This window comes from Schistocerca piceifrons, chromosome 6 (genome assembly GCF_021461385.2).
Source record: "Schistocerca piceifrons isolate TAMUIC-IGC-003096 chromosome 6, iqSchPice1.1, whole genome shotgun sequence".
NCBI classification, from domain to species: Eukaryota; Metazoa; Arthropoda; class Insecta; order Orthoptera; family Acrididae; genus Schistocerca; species Schistocerca piceifrons.
Genome location: NC_060143.1, coordinates 195,752,548 through 195,767,818, shown reverse-complemented (window position 1 = coordinate 195,767,818; position 15,271 = coordinate 195,752,548). Strand labels below are relative to the sequence as shown.

The 15,271-nt window shown below is 45.2% G+C and overlaps 1 protein-coding gene across 1 annotated transcript in view; it reads right to left on the bottom strand.

The window, feature by feature from the left end:
- The window catches only part of LOC124802719 (dipeptidase 1-like), a 518,352-nt gene that overhangs the window by 138,458 nt on the left and 364,623 nt on the right, over nucleotides 1–15,271 (bottom strand). Inside the window, exon 4 of the mRNA XM_047263687.1 lies at nucleotides 5,474–5,606. Within this exon, the coding sequence (XP_047119643.1) occupies nucleotides 5,474–5,606 (133 nt within the window). The remainder of the gene's footprint in view (nucleotides 1–5,473; nucleotides 5,607–15,271) is intronic.

The following is a 15,271-nucleotide window of genomic DNA, read 5'->3' as shown; positions in this document are numbered from 1 at the left end:
GCTGTGTGGCTGGATTGAAGAGTTTTTAGCAAACAGAACACAGCATGTTGTTCTCAATGGAGAGACGTCTACAGACGTTAAAGTAACCTCTGGCGTGCCACAGGAGAGTGTTATGGGACCATTGCTTTTCACAATATATATAAATGACCTAGAAGATAGTGTCGGAAGTTCCATGCGGCTTTTCGCGGATGATGATGTAGTATACACAGAATTTGCAGCATTAGAAATTTGTAGCGAAACGTAGGAAGATCTGCAGCGGATAGGCACTTGGTGCAGGGAGTGGCAACTGACCCTTAAGATAGACAAATGTAATGTATTGCGAATACATAGAAAGAAGGATCCTTTATTGTATGATTATATGATGGAGGAACAAACACTGGTAGCAGTTACTTCTGTAAAATATCTGGGAGTATGCGTGCGGAACGATTTGAAGTGGAATGATCATATAAAATTAATTGTTGGTAAGGCGGGTACCAGGTTGAGATTCATTGGGAGAGTCCTTAGAAAATGTAGTCCATCAACAAAGGAGGTGGCTTACAAAACATTCGTTCGACCTATACTTGAGTATTGCTCATCAGTGTGGGACCCGTACCAGATCGGATTGACGGAGGAGATACAGAAGATCCAAAGAAGAGCGGCGCGTTTCGTCACATGGTTATTTGGTAAGCGTGACAGCGATACGGAGATGTTTAGCAAAATCAAGTGGCAGACTCTGCCAGAGAGGCGCTCTGCATCCCGGTGTAGCTTGCTGTCCAGGTTTCGAGAGGGTGAGTTTCTGGATGAGGTATCAAATATGTTACTTCCCCCTACATATACCTCCCGAGGAGAATCCGAATGTCAAATTAGAGAGATTCGAGCTTGCACGAGGGCTTTCCAGCAGTCGCTCTTCCCGCGAACCATACGCGACTGGAACAGGAAAGGGAGGTAATGACAGTGGCACGTAAAATGCCCTCCGCCACACACCGCTGGGGTGGCTTGCGGAGTATAAATGTAGATGTGGATGAAAACAGGAAGAAGGTATACAGAAATGTGAAAAAAGAAGCAAAATAGAAACAGTGAGCAGTCCAAGCTAAAGATGTGCAACATCGTGCAGACTGAAATAAAGGTGTCGTCGTGATCGTGTGGTCGCGGTGTTGGACTGCGAAGTGGGAGATCCGTGTTCCAATCTCCCTCGTGCCCAGTTTTTTTCTTCACAAAATTATGAACTTTCCGACCGGTCATTGACTTGTGTATTCTCCTCCTGTAATCGTGGCGATTGTCATACAATACAAGGTGTGATTCAGAAGTTTCAAGACTGGTTCATTTCTGAGTAGGGGAGCGCGCGCAGACCGATTCCGCCGGGTGCGGGAAGTAGTGGGGGGTCTCAGGGAAGGAACCTACGCTGCGGCAGTTGCCTCCGGAACCCTGGAAATTGCGCATTGCTTGCAGCTTGAGTGCGTGTCTTTGACCCCGATCGAAAAGTGGGAGAGGCGAAAATGGAGCAGCGTTATCCGATTAAGTTTTGCGTGCGACTGAACAAAACCGCCACTGAGATTCTCGGTATGATTCAAGACGTCTTTAAGGAAGAAGCCATGTCCCGTGCAAAGGTTTTCTTGTGGTACAAACGTTTCAGAGATAGCCCTGGGAATGTTGAGCCGAACGGATCAAAATGTGGAGAGAGTGCGGGAACTTTTAAACAATGGGCGATTGGATTCTCCACGGCAACGCACCTGCTCACACGTCGCGCGCTGCCGCCGAAGTTTTGGTCAAGTTCAACGTGACAACACTGCCGCAGCCACCCTACAGCCCCGACTTGGCCCCAAGTGACTTTTTCCTCTTCCTGCGAATCAAGACAGGCCTAAAAGGGAAGCGATTCGACTCCATCGACGCCATCCAGCAGCCTTAGACGAGAGCCCTTGACAGCATGAACGCCCGAGGCCTTCCAGAAGGGCTACGAACAGTGGAAGACGTGCTGGCAGCGCTGTGTTGATCCTGAAGAATAATATTTTGGAGAATTTTAGTCCACTGTACTTAAATGTCCAGTAAGTTTCTAGTTCTGATTTAAGTATTGAAACTTTTGAACTACACCCTGTATATTACCGTCGCGAGTAAATGTGATGAAGAGTGAGAGCAAGCGAAATATCTAACAGACCTCTCGCAGAAATGAAAGCAACGAACAAGTGTGAACTATGTCAGATCACAGGAATTCAAGAGTCAAATCTTCCAAAATGGAACGCAAGAATCATAACATGTGGTACTTGTACAGAACAAACAAGAGGACCCTGGAGGACCCTTCCTTACTTCTCGCTGTTGCAAAAGGACGTTACCCCACGATACACACACAGAATTGAATATGACGAACTGGCACTTCAATAATCGGATGGACAGTTCGTAATTTTGTGAAGAAATTACATGAGGTAGAAGGGAGATTTGAACACAGCTCTCGTCCCTCGGCAACATCTTGACCACATAATCGAGACGCTGTGGCTATTCAGATTCGATCGATGTTGCCCATGTTTAGCTTGGACCGTTCCTGTCTCTTTTGCTTCTTTTTCCACGGTTCACTACGCTTTCTTCCTGTTTTCATGCTTGATCTGTATTTAGTTTTTGACGAGCTACCCAGTGAGCCATTTTCCGATTAAATCTGAGGTGTGCGCGATTTGGAGTTTCCAAGAAACAGTGGTGTACAGAACACATTCAGAGTTCAAGTACGTGGGTTTTTTAATAAGTAATGCAAAATGTCTTCGTCTCGTCCAATTTCGGTTGGAAAAAACGCGGAATATGTTTTATAGAGTTTCAATAGGTGGTGGCCCTATTCATAGCCTTCAAAATGGCGTCTGTAACCGAGGCGCGTTCCAAGCAGAGAGCTGTCTTTTGGGGAAAAACCAGAGCATCGCAACTTGCAGACTATCTGCGGAGACCTGTCTAATCTCCCGCGTGCCGGCCGGCCGCCCAAAGCTGTGACTTCTGCAATGCTGGAACGTGTAGACACTAGTTGGTAGCGATCGACGGATTACAATCAAACGCCTCGCTGCACAACTGGACTTCTCTGTCGGCAGTGGTGACACACTCGTCCACAAGCTGGCGTACTCAAAGAGGTGTCTACGTTGGGTTCCGCGCCGTCCGACAGGAGACTATAAAGAGCAACGTGCATCTGTGCTGAACTACTTGCGCGTTCGGAGGCTGATCGTGATAATTTTTTACCGAACATAGCCACAGGCGATGAAACACGAGTTCATCACTTCGAACTGGAAACAAAACTGCAATCCATGGAGAGACGCCACACGACCTCTCCTGCGAAGAAAAAGTTGAAAGCCGCACTACGGTGGCACAAGCCACTCAGGTGAACAGACACTATGCTGAAAAATAGGGTTTTGTAGCCAGAAGAGTTCAAGTGGCTCTGAGCACTATGGGACTTAACATCTGTGGTCATCAGTCCCCTAGAACTTAGAACTACTTAAACCTAACTAACCTAAGGACATCACACACACCCATGCCCGAGGCAGGATTCGGACCTGCGACCGTAGCAGTCACGCGGTTCCAAACTGAAGCGCTTAGAACCGCACGGCCACACTGGCCGGCGTAGCCAGAAGAGTGGAGAATAATATGGTGTATTGACTTTCTGAATAAAATCAACCAGCTTTGAGAAAAAAAGTTGCATTACTTACTGAACGCACTTCGACCCGCCAGGTAAGTGGACAGCACTAAAGCGCTACTTCCTGGACTCGGGTAGGCGCGCTGGCCCCGGATCGAATCCGCCCAGCGGATTAACAACGGCCGGCCAGCCTGGATGTGGTTTTTAGGCGGTTTTCCACATCTCACTAGATGAATACTGAGCTGGTCCCCATTTCCTGCCTCAGTTACATGCCTTGCAGGTATTTGAAACACATTCGCACTATTTCATGATTTACACTAGTTGCAGACAGCTGGGGTACACTGATTCCGACTGGGGGGGGGGGGGGGGGGAGCGGGGGTCGTCAGGAAATTCAAATTAACCTTGCCAAAACCGATTGTAACCACGCAGACCCTGCGAAAACAGCGGGACAAAGGCCTAAGCGAAAGAAGAAGACTTACTGAACGCACATCGTAGTACAGAGAATGTAGTACAGTGTTTGTTGCAGCTTTTTTGGTGTATTTGTGGCAACTTAAGAGTTATCTGTTCACGCGTTTCTTATACAGAGACACAACGGACTGGAGAGCTACAAAAGATGTATTTTTTCAGAGCTCAATAAACTATTGTGTTTACTTACTGTGCGTTTTAATTCATTGATTGTTCTCCATGTCCAAACGCATGAACAATAGAGGAATACAACACTAAGGAATTGTGTTTATTAACTTTTACAATGGGTTCGTCAGCTGCTTTGTACTCTGTATGTACCTACACAAATTTATTTTAATGATCAGGTTTACTAATTACGTAGTATGATGCTGGTTGCAAGGTATATTCACTAAACGTCAGTAATGACACAGGGAGAACAAGGGCGGGTAAGGTAGGTCTAGAGCACTCTGAATGGGAGATGCCATTACGAGCCCAGCCATATTCTGTATCTCTTACCGTGTCGACGATAGCAGTCATCGGAAACTATATATTAACATCGGTTTTGACACGACTTCGTGTCGTACCGTGCAAAGATGCGGTGCCACACCAAAGTCAGCAACGCACATCCTTACCGTAGATATTAGCGATGAATCGCTGCAATCCGCTACTATAAATGGGAGAGGCTCAAGAAGACACGCCCCCTCTCTCAGCAAAACAGCGCCTCGCACGCACGGGGGTCAGTATAGCGACGAGCATGGAAGCACTTTGTCCCCGTTCCTGACCTCGGCTGAAGTAGATGGGTTGGGGTTGTTTGGGGGAAGAGACCAAACTGCGGGGTCATCGGTCTCATCGGATTAGGGAAGGACGGGGAAGGAAGTCGGCCGTGCCCTTTCAAAGGAACCATCCCGATATTTGCCTAGAGTGATTTAGGGAAATCACAGAAAACCGAAAATCAGAATGGCCGGACGCGGGATTGAACCGTCGTCTTCCCGGATGCGAGTCCAGTGTCCTAACCACTGCGCCACCTCGCTCGGTAAAGTAGCTGTTTAAGTCTCAGACGAAAATGTACTTTTGTAAACTTTCAGCATTGCAAATTCAAGACAAGAGTTTGTTAATTAGTGCAGTAAATGATACTCTAACAGTCAATGACAGTTGTAAATTCACTCCTGTGGCAAAGGATTGTCTGGAGTTTAGTAAATAAGGTAGTAAACCAGCTATACTTCGTATGTTGTAGTTAGACGAGCCCTCTCACACAGCAATGAAAGAACCCATAGTTATGGCCAGACGATTGTTGGTTCTTCTGGTTATAATACTTAGCCACCCCAAATCTCTTAGACCAGAACACTGTTTCATAAATATCGACTAGTGCAGTGAAAAAGAGGCAACAAATAATATGCCGATGCAAAGAAGAGGAGGAAAAGCAACGGGTATGGGGCTGTTGGAACTGGTACTGACCGTTGGCCGTCTTGACGAACTGCAGGTCCTTGGGGTACTGCTTGATGAAACGCTTGATGACGTCTATCTGCTCCAGGGTCTTCTCCACGGCGTCCTCGTACTGCGACTTACAGTCCACGTACGCGACCCAGAACTGCAACACAGCAAACAAACCAGAGTTCTCACTACGTGAAACCAAGCGGGAATTTCAGATTAGCAGGGTTCAATCACAGCAGCGCTAACAGATCCATTGGCCACGGAAACCTTGCGTCTACACGGCAGTACAAAACAATAATACGAATTCAGTAAGAAAATGAGAATACAATGCCTGATTGAGAAAAGGAAACATAGACAAATCCCTTAAAGAACAGAAAAAAGGTGGTAAGTTAATAAAAGCTGTTAAATACTCGCTTAGAACTCAAATTAACTGTTTACATTAGATTTTCAACACAGTATGTTTTCAGAGGCCTGCTGCTACATTTGTTACTGGCCGGTTCGATCAGTACGAATGTACTGCGGAAATGAATCGTAGGAGTCGATGTTAACCCAAGGAAGGAAGAGGATCCTTTCGCGAAACTGTAACAGACCCGATACTTGCGACAGACTGCAGACTATTCTACTGCCTCCAACGCTCATCTCGCGTAGAGAGACTAGGACCCATACACAAACGCACAAGCTGTCGTTTTATACCAGCTGTTGATTTTCCCCCGCTCCATTTGCGAGTGGAACGGGAAAGCGGGTGACTAGCAATGTTACGATAAGGTATCCTTTGCCAGGTACTGTACAGTGGATTGCACAAAGTATACAGTGTGAACAAAAATTCACACACTCTGACACCATAGTGCGATTCCTTGCATACTAATGGTACAAAAATTTCCTTAGCAGAACTTCGTCCCATTGGTATGTTCAGTAGAAAATGGACATTAAACAACGGCAATTTGGAACACTACAATCACTCGTACAAGTAACTTCATTCAATACTACGACTGGCGATCAATAAATAATACAACACATTTTTTTCTCGGCCAGTTTTGGTTGAAAAAAAATGCAGAATTTGTTGTGGGACACAGTGGGATATTTCTGCTTCAGCTCCAATGGTTTCATCTGTCAGACATCTGCATTTACGTATACACGGTGCTCGAAAATTCACGGAGTCTGACGCCACAATGCGATTCCTTGGCCGCTAACAATTCAAAAAATGCGTCTAACAAAACTGAGTACCACGCATGTTTCCTTAATAAATGAACGTCAAATAAAGGTAATTTGACAACATTGTAATCACATATACGTCAAGTACCTTATCATTAGTGTTGCTCTGTGCTGTTTAGTTTGTGTAGTGGGTACAGTTTAGCATTAGAGTACTGGCGTACAAGAGTTAGATTCCAGGCCCAGGTGTACTTTTTCCTATTTTCTGATTTTCTTTTGCCTAATAAAACTGTGCTGGTGTACACTGTTTCTTAAACGATACATAGAGGAGTTGGTGCAGGGGTTGGACAGCAATATGGAAATACCAAAAACACATAGCCATGTCTAAAACGCTGTATGAAAATCTTTGGCATTCACAACAGCTTCCAGTCGTCTAGGTATGGATAAAAGCAACTCATGTATGCTTTTCAGTGCAGTCTTATACCATTCTTCTTGCAAAGTAGTGGCAAGTACAGTTAACAATGATGGAAGTGCGTAGCGATTATCCACCCTTCTCTCAAAAGTAGACCATAAAGGCTTGGTAATACCGAGATCTGGTGATTATAGTGTTCAGGGCAGACGCGACTATTCGTCTTAGTCCTCACAGAACCAGCCCTAACGACACGAGCTGTGTGAACAGGGGTCTCGTCGTCTTGAAATACAGCATCACCACTGGGGAACAAACATTGTACGATAGTATGGACATGATCAGCCAAAATTGACACATAATCGTTGTCAGTAATGCGACCGTACACAGTAACCGCGGAATAGCACAATATGGCTGCGCAAATAATCATCGAACCCCCTGCATGTTTCTCTCATAAGTTGGAAACGGTGCGAAGCAAGACTCATCTGACCAAATTACTTTCTTCAGTTGTAGGTTTCATAGTTTTGGCATCACGTTTTCCTGTTGTTGGCATTTGCATCACAGATGTGTGGTTTTGATTTCCAGGTCGCCCTGCAGTTCCCAACTTATGAGTATCTCTTCGCGTTCTTTTGGAGCTGACAGGAAGGCGCGTGCAACATTCAGTATCATGCCAACAGTGGCTTGAGGAGAATTGTTATGAATCGTATTTGACGTCCTGACCCTCAGATTTTCCCATTGTTAACCTAGGCGTCATACACAATGATTCAAATAAGCTCTTCAGTTCCGGAACCACTTAAGATATCTTAATTTTCTCTTTACTACTACTACTACTACTACTACTACTACGTGATCAGGCGCAGTGGACCGCACGCATCTACAAGTTTCCTCCTCCACTGTATTCTGTCCATTGCTGCTATCCGCCATTCGTCCACATCTATTGACACTTGGTTTAAATCTTCATGGAGTCCATCCCTCCAACGCTTCTTGAGTCGCCCTGGCGGTCTCTTTCCTGTAGGGGTGAAATCCAGGAGCTTCCGAGGCCATCTGTGATCCTCCATCCGGGCCACATGGCCGGCCCACTGCATTCGTTTGGCTTTGACAGTTCCTGCTATGTTGGTTGGGCTGCTGGTATAGTTCCTCAAGCTCTTGGTTGTATCTGATCCTCCATTCCCCTGTATCTGCATCCAGAACCGGACCGAAGATCTTCCGAAGCACTTTTCTCTCAAAAACAAGGAGCTTATGGGAGTCCTGCTTCCGGATACTCCATGTCTCACAGACATATAGAACAACAGGCTGGATCAGGGTTCTCTCTTCAACCTGATGAATTTTAAAAGCCACACAACACAACATACAGTGTCTTGTCATTGCTGTTGCTGTAATCTTCAGTTGGACGATGCAGATCTTCACGCAGTGCCAATGCTCTGTAAATTTATTCACCTCTGCATAACTACTGCAGCCTACATCCCCATCAGAAGCTATTTGCTGTATTTGGATCCTTGACTCCCTCTATAATTTTTACCGTCCCCCAGCACACCACACCCACCCACGTTTTTCTTGTCGTACAGAGATTAATTACAGAGCTATCGGTATCACATTCTACTCTTCAGATCGAACTACAGTAATTTCTGCAATTAGTATCCAAGACTTAGAAACAAATTCAACCGCTCTCTCCGAATTATGATAAGCAGTTGCGGATGCATCACAATATTTTGATCTCTGGATACGCCTGCTTCGAATGCCGAACCGATTAATGCTTTATGAAGAAATTCTTGATATTATTTTCAAATAAGAATTACTTCGGATAAAATGGGCACTGAGGAAATGTATCTTGCTATTCTGTCTTCGCAATCCACATGTAACTAGCGCTGGCCACCTTGCAAAAAATCTTTCGCAAACCAAGGGAAAATAAACTTTCTACTTCCTTATGGAGTTGCAGAAGGAACGCGAAGGCAACATGTGAGGAACCCTGATAGAGTACGACAGTGTAACGAATGTGTCAAAAGTTGTCGCTGGAAGTGGGTCGTAATGCTACGAAGAGGAAATTCGTAAATGTTTAGGATTTTCACTATCCAAAATCTACACTACTGGTAATTAAAATTGCTACACCACGAAGATGAAGTGCTACAGACGCGAAATTTAACCGACAGGAAGAAGATGCTGCGATATGCAAATGATTAGCTTTTCAGAGCATTCACACAAGGTTGGCACCGGTGGCGACACCTGCAACGTGCTGACATGAGGTACGTTTCCAACCGATTTCTCATACACAAACAACAGTTAACCGGCAATGCCTGGTGAAACGTTGTTGTGATGCCTCGTGTAAGGAGGAGAAATGCGTAACATCACGTTTCCGACTTTGATAAAGGTCGGATTGTAGCCCATCGCGATTGCGATTTATCGTATCTCGACGTTGCTGCTCGCGTTGGTCGAGATCCAATGACTGTTAGCAGATTATGTAATCGGTGGGTTCAGGAGGGTAATACGGAACGCCGTGCTGGATCCCAACGGCATCGTTTCACTAGTAGTCGAGATGACAGGCATCTTATCCGCATGGCTGTAACGGATCATGCAGCCACGTCTCGATCACTGACTCAACAGATGGGGAGGTTTGCAAGACAACAACCATCTGCACGAACAGTTCGACGACGTTTGTAGCAGAATAGACTATCAGCTCGGAGACCATGGCTGCGGTTACCCTTGACGCTGCATCAAAGACAGGAGCGCCTGCGATGGTGTACTCAACGACGAACCCGGGTGCACGAATGGCAAAACGTCATTTTATCGGATGAATCCAGCTTCTGTTTACAGCATCATGATGGTCGCATCCGTGCTTGGCGACAGCGCCGTGAACGCACATTGGAAGCGTGTATTCGTCATCGCCATACAGGCGTATCACCTGGCGTGATGGTATGGGGTGGCATCGGTTACACGTCTCGGTCACCTCTTGTTCGCACTGACGGCTCTCTGAACAGTGGACGTTACATTTCAGATGTGTTACGACCCGTGGCTCTACCCTTCAGTCGATCCCTGCTAAACTCTACTGTCCAGCAGGATAATGAACGACCGCGTGTTGCAGGTCCTGTACGGGCCTTTCTGGATACAGAAAATGTTCGACTGCTGCCCTGGCCAGCACATTCTCCAGATCTCTCTCGACTGAAAACGTGTGGTCAATGGTGGCCGAGCAACTGGCTCGTCACAATACGCCAGTCACTACTCTTGATGAACTGTGGTATCGTGTTGAAACTGCATGGGCAGCTGTACCTATACACGCCATCCAAGCTCTGTTTGACTCAATGCCCAGACCTATGAAGGCCGTTATTACGGACAGAGGTGGTTGTTCTGGGCACTAATTTCTCAGGATCTATGCAACCAAATTGCGTGAAAATGTAACCACATGTCAGTTCTAGTATAATATATTTGTCCAACGAATACCCATTTATCATCTGCATATCTTCTTGGTGTAGCAATTTTAATGGCCAGTAGTGTACTATTACCTAATATAGAAAGGCGTAGATTATTGTACAGTCAGAATAGACTACTGTGGGCGATTTGGTGCACACAGTACTTGGTCTTTGCCTCCTCTACTTTTCAGTGATGATAAATCGCTATGTTCAGCACGGTGCGAGGTAGTAAGTTTTTCTTTTTTTCCTGGCAGGCGAGCTGTGTTTAACCACTCTACTGAAGCTGGGGAGAAGTAGGTGGGCTAAGCATTAAGTTTTTTTAATTAAACAAAGGGAATTTGAAGAATAAAGCCACAGCGACAAGAAAATGCCCAACCTTTCTGGGAGATAAATAGAATTCCTTTTAACTGCGAAAAAGCTTACGAGGGTCTTGTCACAATAAAGATAGGCCGAGAATGTGGATGAGGGGACAGAGGTGGAAGACAAAAGACGGTAAGAGCCACCTTTGTTTTCCTCGGCGCGGCGCCGACGGTGTTCCGGCCTAGCAGTAAGCCGATTAGGGCAGGCGGCCCGGCCTCGTGCTCGCTGCATGCAAACGCGGACGTCTCGGCCACCGCCGGTCTACGCTTCGCTACCGTTGCGGCGGGCTCTTGCGCATCGCACCGTGACCGTGTATTCATGGACACTCGAAAACGACTGCCTACTCACATCCTGTTAATTTGCACGCTACTGGCATTTTTCATCACAATCATCATCATCATCATCATCGAGCGGCGGTGTACCTAACCTAACATAGTCTGATTTAAAGCAACGGGGAGTTGCCGCGACAAGTACTCTGTGCAGGCAGCCGCCACGGCGCTCCTCTTCGCGAGATAGAAAAACGATTTAAGGTCTACCTCCTGCAAAAAGCGAATAAAATATCCGAAATTAACCGATGGGTTGGATTTTCATACTGTCTCTACGTCAGAAATCTGTCCTTAATATCAGTTAGATCGGGTGTCATGTTAATTGTTTTGCAACCAGTGAAATATTGCCGTCCGGGAAACTAACCCTTGCAATACTAGCACAAGCGACCTCTCATCCGCATTCGACACTTTAAATCACGAACTGCTGCTCACTAAAATATACGCTATGACTAATGATTTCGGGCTGATACAAATTATATCAACTCTTCTCAGCAACAGACGGTTCATCGTAAACCTAGGAGGGAAGCGAAGCCGATGGCGTATCCAGAAAAATGGACTACCCCAAGGCAGTGTCCTCGCACCCACTCTTTTCAACATATATGTGAATGATCAGCCAGTTGCACCAGGGACTAGGAACTTTGCTTACGCGGACGATCTTGCAATAGCCGTGCAGGGTCGGAACTTTAACGACATAGAAATTAGCCTTACGAATGCCCTCAACGGTCTAACACCATCCTACGAAGCCAACTGCCTACGCCCGAACGCAGCAAAAACATTATCCTGCCTATTCCATCTTCTAAAGCGAGACGCCAAACATACCCTAAACATCACGTGCAACAACCAACGGATCGCGTTCAGCAGCACTCCTTGTTATTTAGGCGTCACCCTTGATCGCACGCTTTCTTACAGACATCATGTAGACAAGGTCAGGGGCAAACTATCAACAAGAAGCAACCTCCTGAGTAAGCTCACCTCCACAAAATGGGGTGCCGACCCACATACTTTACGTACGTCGACACTTGCACTCTGCTACTGGGTTGCTGAATACGCTGTCCCAGTTTGGGAAAGATCAGCGCATGCGAAACGAGTGGATCCTCTGCTGAACGATGCCCGTCGCGTAATTACGGGATGCCGAAGACCCACCCCGGTTAGCCAACTTAATTTGCTTAGTGGCATAGCTCCACCATCAGACGAGCTATAGCAAGCGAAGCAGAGCGCCTCAAGCAGCTGCGCGACCAGCGCCATCCTCTCTTCGGACAAAACCCTCAACACACACGTCTAAAATCAAGACGGAGTTTCCTCACCTCAGTTCAACCGCTCGAAACCTCAAAACAAAAGGCCTGATTGTCAAAATGGCAAGCACCACTGCCTACGGGAGACCAGGCACCTCTAATCTCACCCAACGAACAATTGGCCTCTGGAAATGAACTAAAATGGCCATTATGGAGAACTCTCAACCGCCTACGAACTGGGGTGGGCAGATGCAACGTAAACATGTGTAAATGGGGATACCGAGACGGGACGGACACGTGCCAGTGCGGACAGACCCAAACAATGGACCACCTCCTGGAATGCAGCAACATGGGGGAAGTGTGCAGGAAAGAAGATCTGGCAAACGCTACGGCAGTGGCAGTTAAATGCGCTGAATTTTGGCGGGACGTGATATGATATATATATATATATATATATATATATATATATATATATATATATATATATATATATATATACTATGTTTGTCTTTATATTGTAATGTGACTCCCCATTTTGGGTTTGTTTTATTAATACATATGTGTATTGTATTTGTGTGTATATCTAATATGTGGATTGTCTATGGCCTGGACACGATTAAATAAAGAAAAATACTAACACATTTTCAGTAACGTGTGTTACTAAGTGGGGAGCGGTGATGGTGGTACTGCATCTTAAAAAGAATTTAAAAAAGTTGTTGGCTTGTATCAACAACATACTTTTTAAAGAGGTACTGATGTGTAAGTAGAGTCCAGAAACTCAGTCTCTTATCACACTCTTAGCAATACCGGGTGATCAAAAAGTCAGTATAAATTTGAAAACTGAATAAATCACGAAATAATGTAGATAGAGAGGTACAAATTGACACACATGCTTGAAATGACATGGGGTTTATTAGAACCAAAATAATACAAACGTTCAAAAAATGTCCGACAGATAGTGCTTCATCTGATCAGACTAGCAATAATTAGCATAACAAAGTAAGACAAAGCAAAGATGATGTTCTTTACAGGAAATGCTCAATATGTCCACCATCCTTCGTCAACAATAGCTGTAGTCCAGGAATAATGTTGTGAGCAGCACTGTAAAGCATGTCCGGAGTTATGGTGAAGCACTGGTGTCGGACGTTGTCTTTCAGCATCCCTAGAGATGTCGGTCCATCACGATACACTTGCGTCCTCAGGTAACCCCAAAGCCAATAATCGCACGGACTGAGGTCTGGGGACCTGGGAGGCCAAGCATGACGAAAGTGGCGGCTGAGCACACGATCATCACCAAACGACGTTCGCAAGAGATCTTTCACGAGTCTAGCAATATGGGGTGGAGCACCATCCTGCATAAACATCGTACGTTCCAGCAGGTGTTTATCAGCCAGCCTGGGGATGATGCGGTTCTGTAATATATCGGCGTACCTCTCACCCATCACGGTAGCAGTTTTGCTATCCAGCGCCATCTGTCGGACATTTTATGAACTTTGTTTTTTTGGTTCTAATAAAAACCCACGTCATTCCAAGCATGTGTGTAAATTTTTACCTCTCTATCTACATTATTCCGTGATTTATTAAGTTTTCAAATTTATACTGACTTTTTGATCACCCTGTACTAACGCGGGTGAAGGGGAGTGGTATCTTATGACTACTACAAATGTTTTTAAAAAATACATATTTCGTTAATTGTTGAGTTTTACCCACAATATACTTTTTAAAGAGATACTGATATGCAAGTAGAGTCTTAAACTTGAAAATATAGAATACTGGTGTGACATTCATTGTGAAAAGTCACATCTATTATTAAGACTTAAATTTTTGTGTTAAGTTTAACTGAAAAATATAAAACATTTATGGAACCTGATAAAATTCTTCATCAAAAACAATAAAAAATATCAAAAATTAAATATATAAAATACCTGACAGTATTGTCAAAAGGTGTGCATAAAGTAGCCCCCCTCTCCCCCATTCCTCTTAGTATTGCGGGTGTTAAACTTAGCGTACCTCGAAAAACACAACTCACTGAAGTCTGCCTTTTTCATTGCCGAAATATCTCGCTTGGCAACAGATCACTGCAAAGTTTCGTATCTTATTGCGTTCACTTGCTAGAAACTTCGATTTTTTTTCCAGTTTCATCCATATTCAACACGTAGCAAGTATGAAGTTTAAAATTTCTATCTCTCATAATAATCACGTTATGAATTTAAGTATGGCATCAAAATAAATGACGATGGCCTAACCAGAGAAGACATACGAGGGCTATTCGGAAAGTAAGGTCCGATCGGTCGCGAATTGAAAACCACAGTGAAAATCTGACGAAACATTGCATACATATGTTGTTTGACAGTGCCTCTGGTGTGCCCGTTGATCGCGTGACGTCGCTCTTTTCACTTCAGGGCGCATAGTGAGCATGAAAAGATGCCTACAAAATAATGCTCCCCCCCCCCCCCCCCCCCCCGGCCACGAATGAGTGCCTGGTGACAGATTTCGTCTGATTTCATGCAATCAGAGTAACGTAACTGTCATGCATTTCGTTCTTCATGACAGTTCAAATGGTTCAAATGGCTCTGAGCACTATGCGACTTAACTTGTCATCAGTCGCCTAGAACTTAGAACTAATTAAACCTAACTAGCCTAAAGATATCACACACATCCATGCCCGAGGCAGGATTCGAACCTGCGACCGTAGCGGTCACGCGGTTCCAGACTGAAGCGCCTTTAACCGCACGGCCACACCGGCCGGCATGACAGTTCTCGGCCGCATTCTGCAGGGGGCAATGAAGATGCTAAATACAGCTGACGGATGCGTGTTTGTTGCTGTTAGAAGTAGTTTATCTTCCAGCTAAACCGAAGTAGATAGTTCCTATAAGTTAGTATGGGCAGAGGCCATTCTTGCCAATCGGAATAAATTAATAATTGGATTCTTTTACCGCCCTCCAACT